This window comes from Salmo trutta, chromosome 33 (assembly GCF_901001165.1).
Source record: "Salmo trutta chromosome 33, fSalTru1.1, whole genome shotgun sequence".
NCBI classification, from domain to species: domain Eukaryota; kingdom Metazoa; phylum Chordata; class Actinopteri; order Salmoniformes; family Salmonidae; genus Salmo; species Salmo trutta.
In genome coordinates this window covers 35,586,870-35,606,767 of record NC_042989.1, presented here as the reverse complement: position 1 = coordinate 35,606,767, position 19,898 = coordinate 35,586,870, and the positions used below count along the sequence as shown (strand labels likewise).

Sequence of the window (19,898 nt, the reverse complement as noted above, 5' to 3'; positions counted from 1 at the left end):
GGAATCAGTGTTAGAGAAATGAGTGATAGAGGAATCAGTGTTAGAGAAATGAGTGATTGAGGAATCAGTGTTAGAGAAATTAGTGATAGAGGAATCAGTGTTAGAGAAATTAGTGATAGAGGAATCAGTGTTAGAGAAATGAGTGATAGAGGAATCAGTGTTAGAGAAATTAGTGATAGAGGAATCAGTGTTAGAGAAATTAGTGATAGAGGAATCAGTGTTAGAGAAATGAGTGATAGAGGAATCAGTGTTAGAGAAATGAGTGATAGAGGAATCAGTGTTAGAGAAATGAGTGATTGAGGAATCAGTGTTAGAGAAATGAGTGATTGAGGAATCAGTGTTAGAGAAATGAGTGATAGAGGAATCAGTGTTAGAGAAATGAGTGATTGAGGAATCAGTGTTAGAGAAATGAGTGATTGAGGAATCATTGGAAATAAGATGTCTGATCACCTCCCATCCTTCAAGCTCCTCTTTGTCCTGTGTTAGTATCATCTCGTAAACCAATGTGGTTGCTAATTTCTGCATTACCAAATGAGGAGAGTTAAACACACCAGTCTGAGTTAAAATACATCTTTAATACTTAAGATACTTTTGCAAAAGTTCTTGACCTTCAATAATGCACTCTCTCTAGAATGAACCAGGAAGGTGATTACACAATGGCTACAGAGATATTTTATAGCAAAGATACACCCCCTTCAACGTACATTGACAAACCACAGATACATAGAATGGGTCACAAGGTTAAGTTTTGTATGACAGATATCTATAAAACACAGCAGGCAGTAACTGCTATGTCAACAGGGTTCATTGTATAGCCCAGTATCTGGTCCCCCTAGAACTGTCCCTCCCTGGTACGGTATTGAACAAAAACACAATTTCATCCAATGGCATATATCAATTGTCAACTCTAGATACTCCCATCTCAAGCAAACCCCCTTTTGACCCCACTCCTGGACAGGCTCACTGGGGGGAGTGAGCCTCTAGGCCATATACTATCACAGAATAAGTGCGAAATCTAAGAGAGGACATACAAGGGTCCAGACATTGCCATAAACCTCCCCACAATAAGGAAAAAGGAGGGAGTGACTTGCTCACTGACATTGTGGAGACAAGTCATTGGTTCCCCCTTAATCACGCCATCCCTTCACATGGTTTAAGAATAGGTAAAGACACATTCACATACGAAGACAATATTTCATTCTGTCCTCCTCTCTCACTGATATTCTGCAGAGCAACAGAGACATGTAAAAAACAAGTCTGACCTCTCCCTGGGCCCCAAGTGACTGAGCCCCAGCTAAGGGAAACGTGCAACTGAAAGACACCAGAGTCCAAAGGACACTTTCTAATGACAAGTATCTCACATAAGCATATTATACTAATAAAACATCTTAATTATCTATGTTACCCAACTAATTCTGATTCATCCACCACACCATGCAGTCAATACTGCCAACATTAGCCTAGCAGCAAAGCAGCAGTCCATCTCTGCTTTAATTTACCTACATCTCACAATTAGTCAACCACACCATTCCATACTACTCTGTATTTCCAGGGTGACTGTGCCAAGGTTAGCAACACTAGCTAGCTCCTTCACTGATATAACAGTCAGCCCAGGTGGAGCGTGATGAATAGACACACAATACAGTAGGTTCTGTCAGCTCTGAAGTGCTGATTTATAAGGGAATAACCTGCCAGGTCATTTCATCGATGCTGCATAGGATTTAGCTGTTTGTGGATGCGTCTGTTGATGATTATGAATTGGACAAAGGGAGAGATATGAAAGTTGCACATTGGGGCCTTTTGGAGGAAGTACTAATCTTACCTTTGACCTTCATCGATATCATCTGTGAAGAATGTGAGTTTGTTCAATAAGAGCAGATGAATGCATGAATTCACAGCACATAAAAGCTAGTAGTAGTAATGTATAACATGTACAATTGAATCTGTGACTGCAACGCTGTTTCTGTGATCTATTGGCAGGGTCAACACAGATAGACAACTGCTATCTGACTCCACAGGAAAAACTTATGGCCTGAGTGGTTGAGGTTAGAGGTCACACTCTGCATCAGCATTATTGGGAATCGACTAGAAAACACATGAAAGTGAATGCAGAGCGAAGAATATGAAAAAGATATATATTGGGAAAACAGCCCTTAAAGCCCAGAGAAATGGTTGCAAACATCAGAAAAGAAGGTAAGATGAAGTTTCCACTTTTAAAAGCCACCCTTATCATTTCATTCGATCATATCCACTTCAAGCCAAGAATCCACTTCATTCATTTTATTTCTTAACACCATAAACTATTTAAAATGCAGTGGTGGAAAAAGTACCCAATTGTCATACTTGGGTAAAAGTAAAGATACCTTAACAGAAAATGACTCAAGTAAAAGTGAAAGTCACCCAGGAAAATACTACTTGAGTAAAAGTCTAAAAGTATTTGATTTTAAATATACTTAAGTATCAAAAGTAAATGTAATTTAAAAAATATACTTAAGTATTAAAAGTAAAAGTATAAATCATTTCAAATTCCTTATATGTTGACGAATTTTTTTTTTTTTTTAATTTACGTATAGTCAGCGGCATACTCCAACACTCAGAAATAATTTACAAATAGGGCATTTGTGTTTAGTGATCCTGCCAAATCAGAGGCAGTAGAGATGAGCAGGGATGTTCTCTTGATAAGTGCGTGAATTGGACCATTTTCCTGTCCTGCTAAGCATTCAAAATGTAACGAGTACTTTTGGATGTCAGGGAAAATGCATGGAATAGAAAGTACATTATTTTCTTTAGGGACATAGTGGAGTAAAAGTAAAGGTGGTCAAAAATATAAATATTAAAGTAAAGTAAAGATACCCCCCCAAAAAAACGACTTAAGTAGTACTTAAAAGTATGTTTACTTAAGTACTTTACACCACTGTTCAAATTTCATCTCAACTAAAAGCCATTGTCATGGTACCAACTTCATTACATCAGTCTCTTATTCATTTAACACCTTATTTCTGTGTCAACTATTCAGATAAGGAAGACAAGCAACCTTGAAAAGCTAATGTTCTGCTATATGTCACCAAATACAGTCTATGATATTTCCCAATTTCAGTATACTAATTAGTGTTTTTGCCTCAGAAATCAATGCAATGTGCATACTCCAGAGTAACTTTGGTCACTTGATGATAAGACTAAGAGCTATAATTAATCACATGTACTTCAGTCCATGGCACTATGCCTGTCAATCACTTACTGCTTTCAGTGAGAGTCTTGTAAAGACTTTGTAGGAAATGCAAGGGCTAGCCTAGCATGCCAGAGTCTGGGTTTAACCCACAACTTAAGTCTCTAAGACACCTATCATAAAGTCTAGACTGGCAGGCATAATGTGTTTACAGTAGACTTAAAGCTGCAATATGTAACTTTTTGGGGCGACCCAACTAAATGCACATAGAAATGTGGGTTATAGATCTGTCATTCTCATTGAAAGCAAGTCTAAGAAGTGGTAGATATGTTGCTATTTCTATTCTCTTCCCAATCTTAAGTTTCGTTTTTGTGTCTTTTACTTTTGGTTTTGTACACCAGCTTCAAACAGCTGAAAGTACAATATTTTTGGTTCTGGAACATATTTTCACAGCAGTTTAGATGGTACAATGATTCTCTACGCTCTGCTTGCTTGTTTTGTCATATAAACTCAAATTAGGCAAACTATTAGAATTTTTGCAACCAGGAAATGGTGGAGCGATTCCTGCATAGTGCATCGTTAACTGACCTATTTCCTACAACTTCACTGCAGTTTTGAATACCATACATCAATAATTTGATACATTTTAAAATTATATATAGTTTTGGGCTCTTTTCTCCTCCCTTAAGCTTGAAATGATTGACGTAAATAAGCAGACAGAGTCAAGCCTTTGTCCTACCTCATTCTAATGCACTGTAATGTCTTTAATCTTTCAAGTTGGTTAGCCTTGTCAATCTATTTATGCAATAGCCAACCAGGCTGTGAGAGAGTCACATGATCCCTTAAAAGGGGCCGTCCTCTGAGTTTGGCGCTGGACTGCTGTGACATGAGACCAGTGTGGCACTGGTAGTGTGATAGTGAACATCTCCAGGAGTATTGTCTCTGAGCCAGAATCTATCAGTCTCCTCTAAATCCCCAGAGAAAACTGCCCCCTGCTCTTCATTCCCTTTCCTACCTACTTCATTCCCAGCCTCTCTCTTTTTCTTTGTCTGTGTATGTCTTTGTCTCTCACACAAACACACACACAAGCACACACACACACACACACAAGCACACACACACACACACACACATACACACGCACACACACATATTCTCTCTCTCATTTACTATAGAAGGTCAGAGAAACTCATTACGTCAGAGAAACTAACTGACTCATGCACTCTCCAGATAAAAATTCTCAGTATTCTCCTATAGATACATACTGTACACAATCTATATAAAACCAAACGTATTCCCCAACCAAGCCCCACAACACCATTCACATCCTCCCTCCTAAACACACACAAATCCCTCATGGTGCTGCATCTCGATAGAATCAGAATCTCTTCCTGGTTTGCCAGTGATTTCATGCTGGAGAGGTGTGTAACGGGAGTGACCCATTACAGAATTGTGAGCTGGTTCCTGTTCCCTGGCTGTCAATGGAAAATCATTAGCGCTCTAGCTTCCATCCATCAATACATACCCACAGGCCTTCCTTGGCTGGGACTTTTCACACCAGCTGAATTAGATTTCACCTCCATTTCATACCTCTCTCTTTCGCTCTTATCTAAGTCCAATTGTGTTTTTATTTTGAACCTTTATTTAACTAAGTCAGTTATGAACAAATTCATGTCATGCAACCATACTGTAAACAATTAGTACCTTTTGAGAATGTCAAATGTATATTTTTAATCACACTTCAGAAGACAGTCAATATGTAGATGACATATTGTATAATTATCAATACATGTGCAGATATTATATTATTTTTCAGAATGAGTGAAACATTTTGTTTAGGTCATGAATATCTAATGTATGTTATGTCTAGTCTTGAACTTGAATTAGTACATAAAGAATATTCAGCATTGCTCACATCCATGGTTGTGGAGTAATTGATTACGGTTACATGCATGAAAAAATTATGACACCTTTCTGTTTTATCAATTACATTTAATTCAACATTGAAAAAATGTGCTAGTTTAGGTTTGTTCCACCTTAGCGAGCCTGACCACAAGTCAGAGACCACTATGATGTCAGAGACCACTATGATGTCAGAGACCACTACGATGTCAGAGACCACTATGATGTCAGAGACCACTATGATGTCAGAGACCACTATGATGTCAGAGACAGCTATGATGACACACCAAATGCATTTGATGGATCTTTTTTGTTTTCTTCTAATGCCTCTTAAGGGGAAAGTAATCAAAAAGCAACTGAAAGTAATCAGATTACATTACTGATTTTGGGTAATCCAAAAGTTACATTACTGATTACAATTTTGGACAGGTAACTAGTAACTAATGGATTAAATTTAGAATATAAACAGTACGGGGGGAAAAATGTATGAAATGTATGCATTCACTACTGTAAGTCGCTCTGGATAAGAGCGTCTGCTAAATGACTAAACTCCCCAACCCTGCTCACAGCCTGAATTAAGACCTAATGATACCATGAGCTGTTTTGACCTCGTTGTCTGTCTGCCTGTCACTCTACTTCCTGCCTAGTTCTCTACATGATCACAAGGATGATCTTCGCAAGCGTCTGTCTTACACCACCCACAAACTAGAGATGGTGGAGTCTGAGTTTGACTCCACCCGACAGTACCTGGAGACAGAACTCCGTCGAGCCCAGGAAGAGTTGGAGAAATTCACTGACAAACTACGCAGGTATGTCAGTCCCATTACACTATGTCATTACCGTTACACCATCTCAGTCCTGTTACAACATGTCAGTCCTGTTACACCATGTCAGTCCTGTTACACCATGTCAGTCCTGTAAAACATGTCAGTCCTGTTACACCCTGTCAGTCCTGTTACAACATGTCAGTCCTGTTACACCATGTCAGTCCTGTTACACCATGTCAGACCTGTTACAACATGTCAGAACTGTTACACCCTGCCAGACCTGTTACACCCTGCCAGTCCTGTTACACCATGTCAGTCCCATTACGCCATGTCAGACCTGTTACAACATGTGAAACCTGTTACACCCTGCCAGTCCTGTTACACCATGCCAATCCTGTTATACCATGCCAGTCCTGTTATACCATATCAGTACTATTACACTATGTCAGTCTCGTTATGCGATGTCAGTCCCGTTACACCATCTTTAGTCTCTTACCACAGCTGTTGTGTCTAACAAATCGTGACTGTGTCATCGTTAACCTTAACTCAATGAGTCAATGTATTTACAAATCTACTAATTCAACTGAATCTGCATTGGGAATAATCAAATGCAAGGTTCTCCAACTACTCTTTATGATCCCTCCCTGCAGTAACACACCTTGATTCAACTAATCAATGTCTTCAGTCCGGACCATAATTAGCTAAATCATCTGTGTTACTGCAGAGCTGGATCAAAAGCCAGTAACTGTGAAAGGTAAAGCAATTTACAACCAAATTACTAATGTAGCCAATGGCTTTTCATTTCCCTAAATTACCCCTCATTTGGGCCAGATACAGAGAAAAATACATTTTGATTTGGAAGTTACCATATTGACACAAAGTAATAAATATAGCATATTACTTAGGGGAGACGGGGACAATTATAACACATTTTGGAGTTGTTTAAAATCAAATATGTATTGACTCTAACAATGTAGATTTCAAAATTTCACACAAACAATTTACATTTCTCTGCAAATTTTTTGAGACCTGTGTAAAATGTGGATTCTTCACAATTATATCTTGAAGACCCAAAGTCAGAAAATGTCCTGATGTTAACCCCAATTGCAAGGTTAGTTGTAACAGTATATGGGAAGTTGTACCAATGTCTTTAATTGTCAAAATGAGGGGTAGTATAACAATGTCACTGATATTTGGATGAAAATACACTAAATTTACTAAAAATATTTTACTTTTATCTTTTAGGGATGTCATAGTGAAGTATTATATTCTGTATTAGTTGTGAAAATGTTACATATGGACTTTTTTCCTTTTTCTAAGGAATTTTCTTAGTTGCACTGCCAAAGTTGATATAAAGCAGTGAAATGTGCTATAAATATATGAATGTGTCTCTATATTATATAATTCTAGATGAGAGTGAGTTGTAACACGGCGTTAAAACCAACCCCAAGCATAGGAGCCTTTACTTATTAATTAAAGTCTATACTAATCAAAAGATCATATCTTACTGATAAAAATTATATATGATAAAATACATGGAGAATGTTCCACAGATCAAAAATCCCCCCCAAAAAATAACCATATTTAAAAAAATATATATATAAAATCCAAAACAATTGATTAATTAAAACAAATCTTCATAGACATGTGGAGACACTAATCAAGCATTGGCACATTGAATAACACCTTGGTTTCTAATTTGAGTTATTTAACCTATTACAACTAACCTGTGTTACAATTGTCCAATGTATATTGCAATAGCAATATCAATTGAACTTGTGACAGTGAACAAAGTAAGCATACAGAACATGTTCTGAGAGAAATCATTGTTGACCATCCTGCCAGTTAACCTCCAGGCCCATTTCAGTTCTAGAGCGACGTCTTTTCTTCTATGACAGACGTTTTGTAACAATGCAATGGATCTCCACAGCTCCTTCGTAAATGGGGTCATAAATACTACAATGTATCCAAACCCCCATGAGACCAGGGCCAGTGATAATGACATGCAGCACTATGTGGTAAAAAAAAGAGAGATAGTAGCCTAATGCTGGTAATGATTGAACTAATGGAAAGTGGAGGTGAAAGAGCAGCTTATTCCATTAAAGCCCACTAATGTTTTGGAAGCCGACCAGAAACAGTGTTTTGTGCTAGGAAACACACCTCGACGGGCGCTGAAACGTTGCCAAAGTTCCTCCGCTCATTCATGAGTCATGCGTCAGTCCTACGGGTTTGATTATGCATTTTTCACCGCCTTTTCTCTCCAAAAAAAAGCACAAAAGGAATTCAAAATTCTGCTTTGATCACATGAAATTGTTTTTTCCTTGCTTCCATTGTGAGGCTAGGATTCTCGTCCAAAAATAATTACTGTACAGTATAAATAGTACAGTACAGACAACCAGAGATATCCATTGAATAATTTTCAAATCCAAACCGTTGCTTTGGATTTTCATATTCATCATCTTGAAAAAAAGTCAATGAATACTTGATTTTGAAGGCATGTTCATTCTCTGACTTACATAGCCAATGTTTCACCAATATGTACTCTTTCCTGTCATGCAGGATCCAGAGCAGTTATGCAGCTCAACAGAGGATCAATCAAGACCTGGAGGACAAGGTGCACAGGACGGTAAGACACCTGCTTCAGCCATACTGTACAGCAGACTGCTTCAGCCATACACCACACTGCTTCAGCCGTACACCACACTGCTTCAGCCGTACACCACACTGCTTCAGCCGTACACCACACTGCTTCAGCCGTACACCACACTGCTTCAGCCGTACACCACACTGCTTCAGCCATACACCACACTGCTTCAGCCGTACATCACACTGGTTCAGCCATACACCACACTGCTTCAGCCCTACACCACACTGCTTCAGCCATACACCACACTGCTTCAGCCGTACACCACACTGCTACAGCCGTACACCACACTGCTACAGCCGTACACCACACTGCTTCAGCCGTACACCACACTGCTTCAGCTATATATTCCTTTGAAGCCCACTCCAATACCACACAGTCAGTGGAAGCTAGTGGGAGGAGCTATAGGAGGACAGGCTCATTGTAATGGCTGGAATGGAATTAATGGAACGGAGTCCAACATGTTGTTTCCATATATTTTATGTGTTTGATACCATTCCATTTATTCCTTCCCAGACATTACATTGAACCTGTTCTCCTATAGCTCCTCCCACCAGCTTCCTCTACACACCGTGTTGGCACCTTTGGGACTTTTCGATTGGTTCCGCCAGTCAAACTCAATCAGGCAGAACTAAAGTAACATCAACCTTCCCATTTGACATCATTGAGCTGATATGCATTGTGTAATGACCTAAAATCAACTCTATTGTTGCTGGCAGTTTGTTGCAAGACGCCAACAGCCTCTGACAGTCTATACTGGTGTCAACGAAGCAGCTCAGATACAGCATCTAATCTCAGGTCTCCTGGAAACAGACATCCAAGACCAGCCTACATCCGACAGTGTGGGTTGTCAGTGGCTCTCCTACAGCCCTTTCCTAACTTATTGGCTATTGAACTAAAGTGCACTCCATTTAGCCAGACTTGTAAAGGACTAGCCTTGTATATACCAGAAAGACAATTTGAATTGGCAACATTCGGACCTTAATTGGCATTCCGACCTTAAAGTTACTGTGTGTTACATCACCTTATGCGCCCATAAAGTTCTGTCGCTTTAACATCCACTTCTTTACCCCATCTCTCCACAGCTGGGAGGGAGGGGCATTAATGAGATGCTGGTATTGACATTACTGGGATAGATTTGTTGTGTCCTAATGATCCCTGTAAGTACCTCAGCTCTCACTCACTTTGTTCTCATAAATAATGTAGGAGGTGTACAGAGGCTTGCTCTGCTCTCCCTGTCAGCCATTCCAGTCATTCCCTGGGGTCTTGCAGCTCACCATGTCAATAAAGCATCTAAGGAATAAGCAATCTATAAAGCAGCTGGCCAGGAAGAACTTTATAAGGCAGCTGGACAGGCAGCTCTCTATAAGACAGCTTTCCATAAGACAGTCAGTCAAGTAGCTCTCTATAAGGCAGCTGTCTATAAGACAGCTTTCTATAAGACGGCTCTCTGTAAGGCAGCTTTCCATAAGACAGTCAGTCAAGTAGCTCTCTATAAGGCAGCTGTCTATAAGACAGCTTTCTATAAGGCAGCTCTCTATAAGACAGCTTTCCATAAGACAGTCAGTCAAGTACCTCTCTATAAGGCAGCTGTCTATAAGACAGTTCTCTATGCGACAGTTCTCTGTAAAACAGCTCTCTGAGACAGTCGGACAGACAGCTCTCTGTAAGACAGCTCTCTGTAAGGCAGCTCTCTATAAGGCAGCTCCTCATAAGACAGGACTTCATAAGACAGTTATCTATAAGACAGCTTTCTATAAGATAGTCGGTAAGACAGCTCTCTTTAAGACAGTTCTCTATAAGACAGCTCTCCAAGACGCAGTCATTCAGGCAGCTCTCTATAAGACATCTATCTATAAGACAGTCCTCTATAAGACAGCTCTCTATGAGACAGTTCTCTATAAAACAGCTCTCTATAAGACAGTTGGTCAGGCAGCTCTCTATAAGGCAGTTCTCTATAAGACAGCTCTCTATAAGACAGTTCTCTATAAGACAGTTCTCTATAAAACAGCTCTCTAACAGGCAGTCGGTGAAGCAGCTCTCTATAAGACAGCTCTCTAAGAGGCAGTCGGTGAGGCAGCTCTCAATAAGACAGCTCTCTATAAGACAGCTCTCTATGAGACATCTATCTATAAGACAGCTCTCTATGAGACAGCTCTCTGTAAGACAGCTCTCTATAAGGCAGCTCTTTATCGGACAGCTCCTTATAAGACAGCTCTCTATAAGACAGTGCTCTATAAAACAGCTCTCTATAAAACAGCTCTCTATAAGACAGCTCTCTATAAGACAGCTGTCTAAAATACAGTTCTCAATAAGACAGCTCTATAAAACAGCTCTCTAATTGGCATTCGGTCAGTCTGCTCTCTATAACACAGCTCTCTATAAGACAGCTCTCTATAAGACAGCTCTCCAAGAGGCAGTCGTTCAGGCAGCTCTCTATGAGACATCTATCTATAAGACAGCTCTCTATAACACAGCTCTCTATAAGACAGCTCTCTATAAGACAGTTCTCTTTAAGACAGTTCTCTATAAGACATTTGGTCAGGCAGCTCTCTATAAGACAGTTCTCTACAAGACAGCTCTCTATAAGGCAGCTCTCTATAAGACAGCTCTCTATAAAACAGCTCTCTTTAAGATAGCTCTCAATAAGACAGCTCTATAAAACAGCTCTCTAATAGGCAGTCGGTCAGTCTGCTCTCTATAACACAGCTCTCTATAACACAGTTCTCTATAAGACATCTCTCTATAAGACAGTTCTCTAAGACAGTTCTCTATAAGAGAGTTCTCTATAAAACACCTCTCTAACAGGCAGTCGGTGAAGCAGCTCTCTATAAGACAGCTCTCTATAAGTCAGCTCTACAAGACAGTTCTCTTTAAGACAGTTCTCTATAAGACTGCTCTCTAAGAGGCAGTCATTCAGGCAGCTCTCTATAAGACAGCTCTCTATAAAACAGCTCTCTTTAAGACAGTTCTCTATAAGACAGCTCTCTAAGAGGCAGTCATTCAGGCAGCTCTCTATAAGACAGCTCTCTATAAAACAGTTCTCTATAAGACAGCTCTCTTTAAGACAGCTCTCTAAGAGGCAGTCATTCAGGCAGCTCTCTATAAGACAGCTCTCTATAAAACAGCTCTCTAAGAGGCAGTCATTCAGGCAGCTCTCTAAAAGACAGCTCTCTATAAAACAGTTCTCTATAAGACAGTTCTCTATAAGACAGCTCTCTAAGAGGCAGTCAGTCAGGAAGCTCTCTTTAAGGCAGCTCTCTAAAATACATCTCTCCATACGGCAGCTCTCTAAAAGACTGTTCTCTATAGAACAGCTCTCTTTAAGATAGCTCTCAATAAGACAGCTCTATAAAACAGCTCTCTAATAGGCAGTCGGTCAGTCTGCTCTCTATAACACAGCTCTCTATAACACAGTTCTCTATAAGACAGCTATCCAAGAGGCAGTCGTTCAGGCAGCTCTCTATAAGACATCTATCTATAAGACAGTCGGTCAGGCAGCTCGCAATAAGACAGCTCTCTATAACACAGTTCTCTATAAGACATCTCTCCAAGAGGCAGTCGCTCAGGCAGCTCTCTATAAGAAATCTTTCCATAAGACAGCTCTCTATGAGACAGTTCTCTATAAAACAGCTCTCCATAAGACAGTTGATCAGGCAGCTCTCTATAAGACAGCTTTCTATAAGACAGTTCTCTATAAAATAGCTCAATATAAGACAGTTCTCTATAGAACAGCTCTCTATAAAACAGCTCTCCATAAGACAGTTCTCGAAAGAACAGCTCTCTATAAAACAGCTCTCCATAAGATAGTTCTCTATAAAGCAGCTCTCTAAGAGGCAGTCGGTCAGGCAGCTCTCTGTAAGGCAGCTCTCTAAAATACAGCTCTCTATAAGACAGTTCTCTATAAGACAGCTCTCTATGAGACAGCTCTCTAAGTGGCAGTCGGTCAGGCAGCTTTCAATAAGACAGCTCTCTATAAAACACCTCTTTATAAGACAGCTATCCATAAGACAGTTCTCTATAAAACAGCTCTCTATAAAACAGCTCTCCATAAGACAGCTCTCTATAAGACAGCTCTCTATAAGACAGTTCTCTATAAAACAGCTCTGTAAGAGGCAGTCGGTCAGTCAGCTCTCTATAACACAGCTCTCTATAAGACAGCTCTCTACAAGACAGCTCTCTATAAGAAAGCTCTATAAAAGAGCTCTCTATTTGAAGGCTTGCTATAAGACACTTCTCTTTAAGACAGCCCTCTATAAGACAGTGCTCTATAAGGCAGCTCTCTAAAATACAGCTCTCTATAAGACAGTTCTCTATAAAACAGCTCTCTAAGAGGCAGTTGGTCAGGCAGCGCTCTATAGGACAGCGCTCTATAAGGCAGTGCTCTAAAATACAGCTCTCTATAAGACAGTTCTCTATAAAAACAGCTCTCTAAGAGGCAGTCAGTCAGGAAGCTCTCTATAAGACAGCTCTCTATGAGACAGTTCTCTATAAAACAGTTCTCTATAAAACAGCTATCTATAAGTCAGTCGGTCAGACAGCTCTCTATAGGACAGGGCTCTGTCAGGCAGCTCTCTATAAGACAGCTCTCTATACAGCTGCTCTCTAGAAGGCAGCTCTCTATAAGACAGTCGGCAGGCATCTCTCTATATGACAGCTCTCTTTAAGGCAGCTCTCCATAAGACAGCTTTCTATAAGACAGCTGGTCAGGCAGCTCACTATAAGTCAGCCTGGCATGCAACTCTCTATAAGATAGCTCTTTATAAGACAGTCAGTCAGGCAGCTCTCTATATGCGTCACACTTTAGTGAGTTGAGAAATCATGTTTACTTCCCCTCCCACCATTCCAATTAGCTTTAGATTCCGCTCGGTAAATAAACAAGTCGATGGCTTGATAGTTATTGGTCCACAGGTCTCCGCGGCACTCCTTATGGGACATTTACAATGGAGTTATTTGAATATTTTATAGCGTTTAAGACAGAAGGCTATCAAATATTAATGTTGATGATAAGGCTGACCTGTTGCTCAGGGTCAAGCATGAGTGCATTAAAAAGGGAGAGCTCCATCTCTGTCTCACTGAGCAACACACAGAGCATAGAGAGCACCACACACACCCTAATCTCTCGTGGACAGACTACATAACATAAATGGTAGCTTTAACGTCAGTCAAAAGATTGCTAGATGTGACATCTAACCAGCGACAGTAGTTCTAGTGCTTCGATCTTCCGTCACTGGTTATTTGGATGTATAAGGTTTGGTGGAGGTTTGGTGGAGGTGGTGCTTAAAGTGGGTGCGGAGTTTGAAGCAGAATGTTTTTGGAAAGGGGGAGGGGCTTTGGCTGAGTTTCTGTTTTAGGCTAGTGGAGACTTAGCTAGTCTCATTAGTGTATTTTCTCATGCATCTTCCCCAGAACCTAATCGAGCATCTGATGCAATTACGCAAGATTTTTGGGGGGTTTCCGAGATTACACACACTCAGCCACCCGTCTCACACACACACGCACGCACGCACGCACGCACGCACACACACACACACACACACACACACACACACACACGGTAAACCCTGGAGCTGGAACAGATTGGCTCTAGTGTGTGTGTGTGTGCTTCTACGTAAATCATCTATAAGCATATGTCACACTCTAAATGTTGTCTAACGTGTGACATAACAATTCCCACTGTAGGGTGAATTGTCAAATGTGACATAACGCACTATGTTTGTTTATACCCCATTTATAGAGTGTGACTTACGCTCATTAGTTGATTTGTGAAGCATTCATGTAGTGCTTATGAAGCCTTTATGTATGCTATATAAAATCGTTATAAGTTGTACTTTGCTTAAAGTAGGGCCCATTATAACATAGGCATAATAACCAACAACAACTATCATGTAAAAAAAAAACTATCCAAAAAACTATGATGAAAATGATACGCGTAAGAACACCTAAGAAGGGTTTATTGATTATTCCATACTCCTGCTGAATTGAGGTGGGGTGGTCTCTCTCAGTGATCGGCTACTGTATGTGGTCTGTGGTGTGAGATCTTAGATGAGAACTCCGGTATAAATCGATCGAAACACACGCAGGCCCCTCTCTTGCCACTCTCAAAGTCGTTACATGATCAGAGACGCAGCGCAATCAATGTCCAAAGTGATTGCCCTGCCATGGAACCTTGTTAGAAAACTATTACTCCCCCTATCTCCCCAGTCGAGAGCTCCCCTTCCCCATTCGTTCCCCCTTCAGACACCAAAGACAATGTCATTACTGTTCAAGATGAGTCCGCGGCCACGCTACAGGTCCATATTTAAGACGTATCATGATTAAAACTATATATTTTTTTTATCTCATCAGAACAGAACTTTGAGTCACCATGGCTCCCTGTCTGTGAGGACATTTTAATAGAAGACGACCGTGTGTGAAATTAATTTATTTTCCCAATCACCTCTTCTTAGATGATTAAAGACAAAGTGATTTCCTCAGGCAACTGTTCATACAGAAGATAGTGATTTGACTAGTTCCAAAAGTATGGCCAATGAAGCACAACCAACGCACAACATTGTCTCAACGTTGATTCCAGCCATCCCTCTTTGTGGGCTACATGTTTTGTATTCTATCCATTGATGCTGAGGTATACGACTACATGACCGATTTTGAACATTGATCTAAGAAAACTCTATAATTTACACCAATTCTATAGTGTTTGTGTATTATTCATTGTTGCTTCACCCATCGCTTAGCCTGGCTTTTTGTAAGGTCTGAGTAATCCTCATTGCATTGTCATACGGAGAAAAGACAAGAGCCGAAAAATGAATCACAAATCATATTCTGTCACGCACACTTCTTTTGTATTCCAGTCGTAAAATTATTAGTGGTTGGCTTTTCTAAGGAATAGTCTGTCTAGCGACCTTGGTGTAACTAATCACTGTTCATGACAGGAAATAGTAAAGGATTTCCTCAGAAGCATGCCTCATTCTGATTGCCATTCCTTTTTTTGTCTCGCAATGGTATTTTCAAGGGGAAAATATTTATCGAGCAGGAAACGGTCTTAGATAGACACTGTGAGAAAATAGGTTAAATCAAATCAAACATGCAATTAAAAGTTCTGAGCAGAAACCAAGAAGGTCATTCAAAAAAATTACAAACCAAACAATTGGACCAACACACTAAGAAGTTTACATTATTTTATGTAGCGACAGGAGTTGTTTCTAAATGTGTTACCTGACTAGGGCCCAGAGATTTTCCTGATCAAGTCACATGGTCAGGGAACAACTCCTGGCCCTATTTGTGTGGAATGCAGCCCTCCCTGGCTGTGGTGACTGTAGTGTTGACAGAGGATTCTTGTTCATTGCTACTCCCCCTTCTGGGACGGCTACAAGGCTCTCCCTTTGGAAAATCAGATCACGCCTTCATTCTACCCCCCCCCTTCCTTCTATAGGCAGACACTTAAACAGGAAGTACCCGTAGTAAGGACTGTTCAACATTGGTCTGACCAATCGGAATCTATGCTTCAAGATTGTGATATGTTCCGGGTTGCCTCTGAGAATAATATTGACATATGCACTTGCTCGGTGACTAAGTTCATCAGGAAGTGCATAGAAGATGTTGGATAGATGGATAGATGGATAAAAGCCGTGGATAGATGGCAGCATTCTCACAAAACTGAAAGCGCGAACACCGCATTTAACCATGGCAAAGTGACTGGGAACATGGACGAGTACAAACTGTCCAGCTATGACCTCCATAAGGCAAACAGACAGGCAAAACAGTCAAAATTCAACAGCTCAGACATGAGACGTATGTGGCAGGGACCAATGTGGGCCACCGCCACTCACGAGGACTGTGAGCTCTTGTTCTCCGTGGCTGATGTGAGTAACACATTTAAGAGTGTTATCCCTCGCTAGATTGCCGGCACAGGCAGCATCTATAGCCGCGTCCTCAGAGCATGTGCAGACCAGCTGGCTGGAGTGTTTACAGACATATTCAATCTCTCCCCATCCCAGTTCCTGAACCCAAGAAAGCGAAGGTAACTCAACTAAACGACTATCGCCCCGTAACGCTCACTTCTGTCATCACGAAGCGCTTTGAGAGGCTAGTTAAGGATCATATCACCTCTACCTTACCTGAACGCCAAGACCCACTACAATTTGCATACCGCCCCAACAGATCCACACTGATGCAATTGCCATCACACTGTACACAGCCCTATCCCATCTTGACAAGAGGAATACCTATGTAAGAATGCTGTTCAGACAACAGCTCAGCCTTCAACACCATAGTACACTCCAAGCTCATCACTAAGCTCGGGGCCCTGGGTCTGAACTCTGCCCTGTGCAACTGGGTCCTGGACTTCATGACGGGCCGACCCCAGGTGGTGAAAGTAGGCTACAACCACTCGGCTATGCTGATCCTCAACAAGGGGGGCCCCACAAGGGTGCGTGCTCAGGCCCCTCCTGTACTTCCAGTTCACTCATGACTGCATGGTCTCTAACTCCATCATCAAGTTTGCAGATGACACAACAGCCTGATTACCAACAACGACTAGTTAGCCTACAGGGAAGAGGTGAGGGCCCTGGCAGAGTGGTGCCAGGAAAATAACCTCTCCCTCAACGTCAGCAAAATGAAGGAGCTGATTGTGGTCTTCAGGAGACAGCAAGAGGAAAACGCCCCATCCACACCAACGGGCCGCATTGGAGAGGGTGAAAAGCTGCATATTCCTCGGTGTTCACATTACCGACAACCTGAAATGGTCCATCCACACAGACAGTGTGGTGAGGAAGGTGCAACAGCGCCTCTTCAACCTCATGAGGCTGAATGAATTTGTCTTGGCCCCTAAGACCCTCATAAACTTCTACAGATGCACCATTGAGAGCATCCTGTTGGGCTTTATCACCACCCAGTACGGCAACTGCACCATCCATAACCGCAGGGCTCTCCAGAGGGTGGTGTGGTCAGGCGGGGGCACACTGCCTGCCCGCCAGGACATCTACAGCACCCGGTGTCACAGGAAGGCCAAAACGATCATCAAGGATTTCAGCCACCCGAGCCACGGCCTGTTCACCCCCCTACCATCTAGAAGGTGGAGACAGCACAGGTGCATCAAAGCTGGGATCGAGAGACTGAAAAACAGATTCTATCTCCAAGCCATCAGACTGTTAAATAGTCACCACTAGCCGGCCTCCTCTGCCCTGAACATTAGTCAATGTTACTAGCCGGCTACCACCCAGTACTCAACCCTGCACCTTAGAGACTGCTGCCGTATATACAGTTGAAGTTGGAAGTTTACATACATTTAGGTTGGAGTCATTAAAACTCATTTTTTAACCACTCCATAAAATGTATTGTAAACAAATTATAGTTTTGGCAAGTCGGTTAGGACATCTACTTCGTGCATGACACAAGTAATTTTCCCAACAATTGTTCACAGACAGATTATTTCACTTATAATTCACTCTATCACAATTCCAGTGGGTCAGAAGTTTACATACACTAAGTTGACTGTGCCTGTGCATGGCTTTAGAAGCTTCTGATAGGCTTATTGACATCATTTGAGTCAATTGGAGGTGTACCTGCGGATGTATTTCAAGGCCTATCTTCAAACTCAGTGCTTGACATCATGGGAAAATCAAAAGAAATCAGCCAAGACCTCAGAATGTTTTTTGGAGAGCTCCACAAGTATGGTTCATCCTCGGGAGCAATTTCCTGAAGGTACAACGTTCATCTGTACAAACAATAGTACGCAAGTATAAACACCATGGGACCATGCAGCCATCATACCGCTCAGGAAGGAGACTCGTTCTGTCTCCTAGAGATGAACATACTTTGGTGCGAAAAGTGCAAATCAATCCCAGAACAACAGCAAAGGACTTTGTGAAGATGCTGGAGGAAACGGGTACAAAAGTATCTATTTCCACAGTAAAACGAGTCCTATATCGACATAACCTGAAAGACCACTCAGCAAGGAAGAAGACACTGCTCCAAAACCGCCACAAAAAGACAGACTACGGTTTGCAATTGCACATGAGGACAAAGATCATACTTTTTGGAGAAATGTACTCTGGTCTGATGAAACAAAAACAGAACTGATTGGCCATAACGACCATCGTTATATTTGGAGGAAAAAAAGGGGGAGGCTTGCAAGCCGAAGAACACCATCCCAACCATGAAGCACGGGGGTGGCAGCATCATGTTGTGGGGTGCTTTGCTGCAGGAGGAACTGGTGCACTTCACAAAATAGATGGCATCATGGGAATGGAAGATGATGTGGATATATTGAAGCAACATCTCAAGACATCAGTCAGGAGGTTAAAGCTTGGTCGCAAATGGGTCTTCCAAATGGACAATGACCCCAAGCATACTTCCAAAGTTGTGGCAAAATGGCTTAAGGACAACAAAATCTAAGTTTTGGAATGGCCATGACAAAGCCCTGACCTCAATCCTGTAGAACATTTTTGGGCAGAACTGAAAAAGCGTGTGCGAGCAAGGAGGCCTACAAACCTGACTCGGTTACACCAGCTCTGTCAGGAGGAATGGGCCAAAATTCACCCAACTTATTGTAGGAAGCTTGTGGAATGCTACCCGAAACGTTTGACCCAACTTAAACAATCTAAAGGCAATGCTACCAAATACTAATTGAGTGTATGTAAACTTCTGGCCCACTGGGAATGTGACGAAATAAATAAAAGCTGAAATAAATCAGTCTCTCTACTATTATTATTCTGACATTTCACATTCTTAAAATAAAGGGGTGATCCTAACTGAGCAAAGACAAGGAATTTTTACTAGGATTAAATGTCAGAAATTGTGAAGAACTGTGTTTAAATGTATTTGGCTAAGGTGTATGTGTCTCGTCCTGACCGTAGTAAGTTGTTATTTTCTATGGTAGAGTAGGTCAGGGCGTGACAGGGGGTGTTTGTCTGTTTTTGTATTTCTATGTTCAGTTTCTAGTTTTGTATTTCTATGTTGGTGTTGTTTGAGTTGATCTCCAATTGGAGGCAGCTGATCCTCGTTACCCCTAATTGGAGGTCATATTTATGTTGATGTTTGTCCCACCTGTGTTTGTGGGTGATTATATTTTGAGTAGTGTGTTTTCTCTCTGCGTCACGGTTTGTTGTTTTTGTGTTTCAAGTATTAGTGTCTTTGCATTTCAGTTTCACGTTAAATAAAATATGTGGAACTACGAACACGCTGCATTTTGGTCCGATCCTTTTGACAGCCGTGACAGTATGTAAACTTCCGACTTCAACTGTATATAGAGTCATTGAACAGTGGTCACTTTAATAATGTTTACATACTGTTTAACCCACTTTATGTGTATATACTGTATTCTAGTCAAGTCTCATCCGATATTACTACTGCTCCTTTACACACCTTTTCTATTCATATACTGTCCGTAATGTCTATAGAAAACATCATATACGTACAT

The 19,898-nt window shown here is 41.2% G+C and overlaps 1 protein-coding gene across 1 annotated transcript in view; it reads left to right on the top strand.

Annotated features, from left to right (window-relative positions):
• The first annotated feature begins 1,868 nt into the window (after positions 1-1,868).
• Positions 1,869-19,898, top strand: part of LOC115172159 (brain-enriched guanylate kinase-associated protein-like) — a 39,640-nt gene continuing 21,610 nt past the window's right edge. Inside the window, exons 1-3 of the mRNA XM_029729319.1 lie at positions 1,869-2,193; positions 5,716-5,877; positions 8,395-8,461. Of these exons, the coding sequence (XP_029585179.1) occupies positions 2,123-2,193; positions 5,716-5,877; positions 8,395-8,461 (300 nt within the window). The 5' untranslated portion in view covers positions 1,869-2,122. The remainder of the gene's footprint in view (positions 2,194-5,715; positions 5,878-8,394; positions 8,462-19,898) is intronic.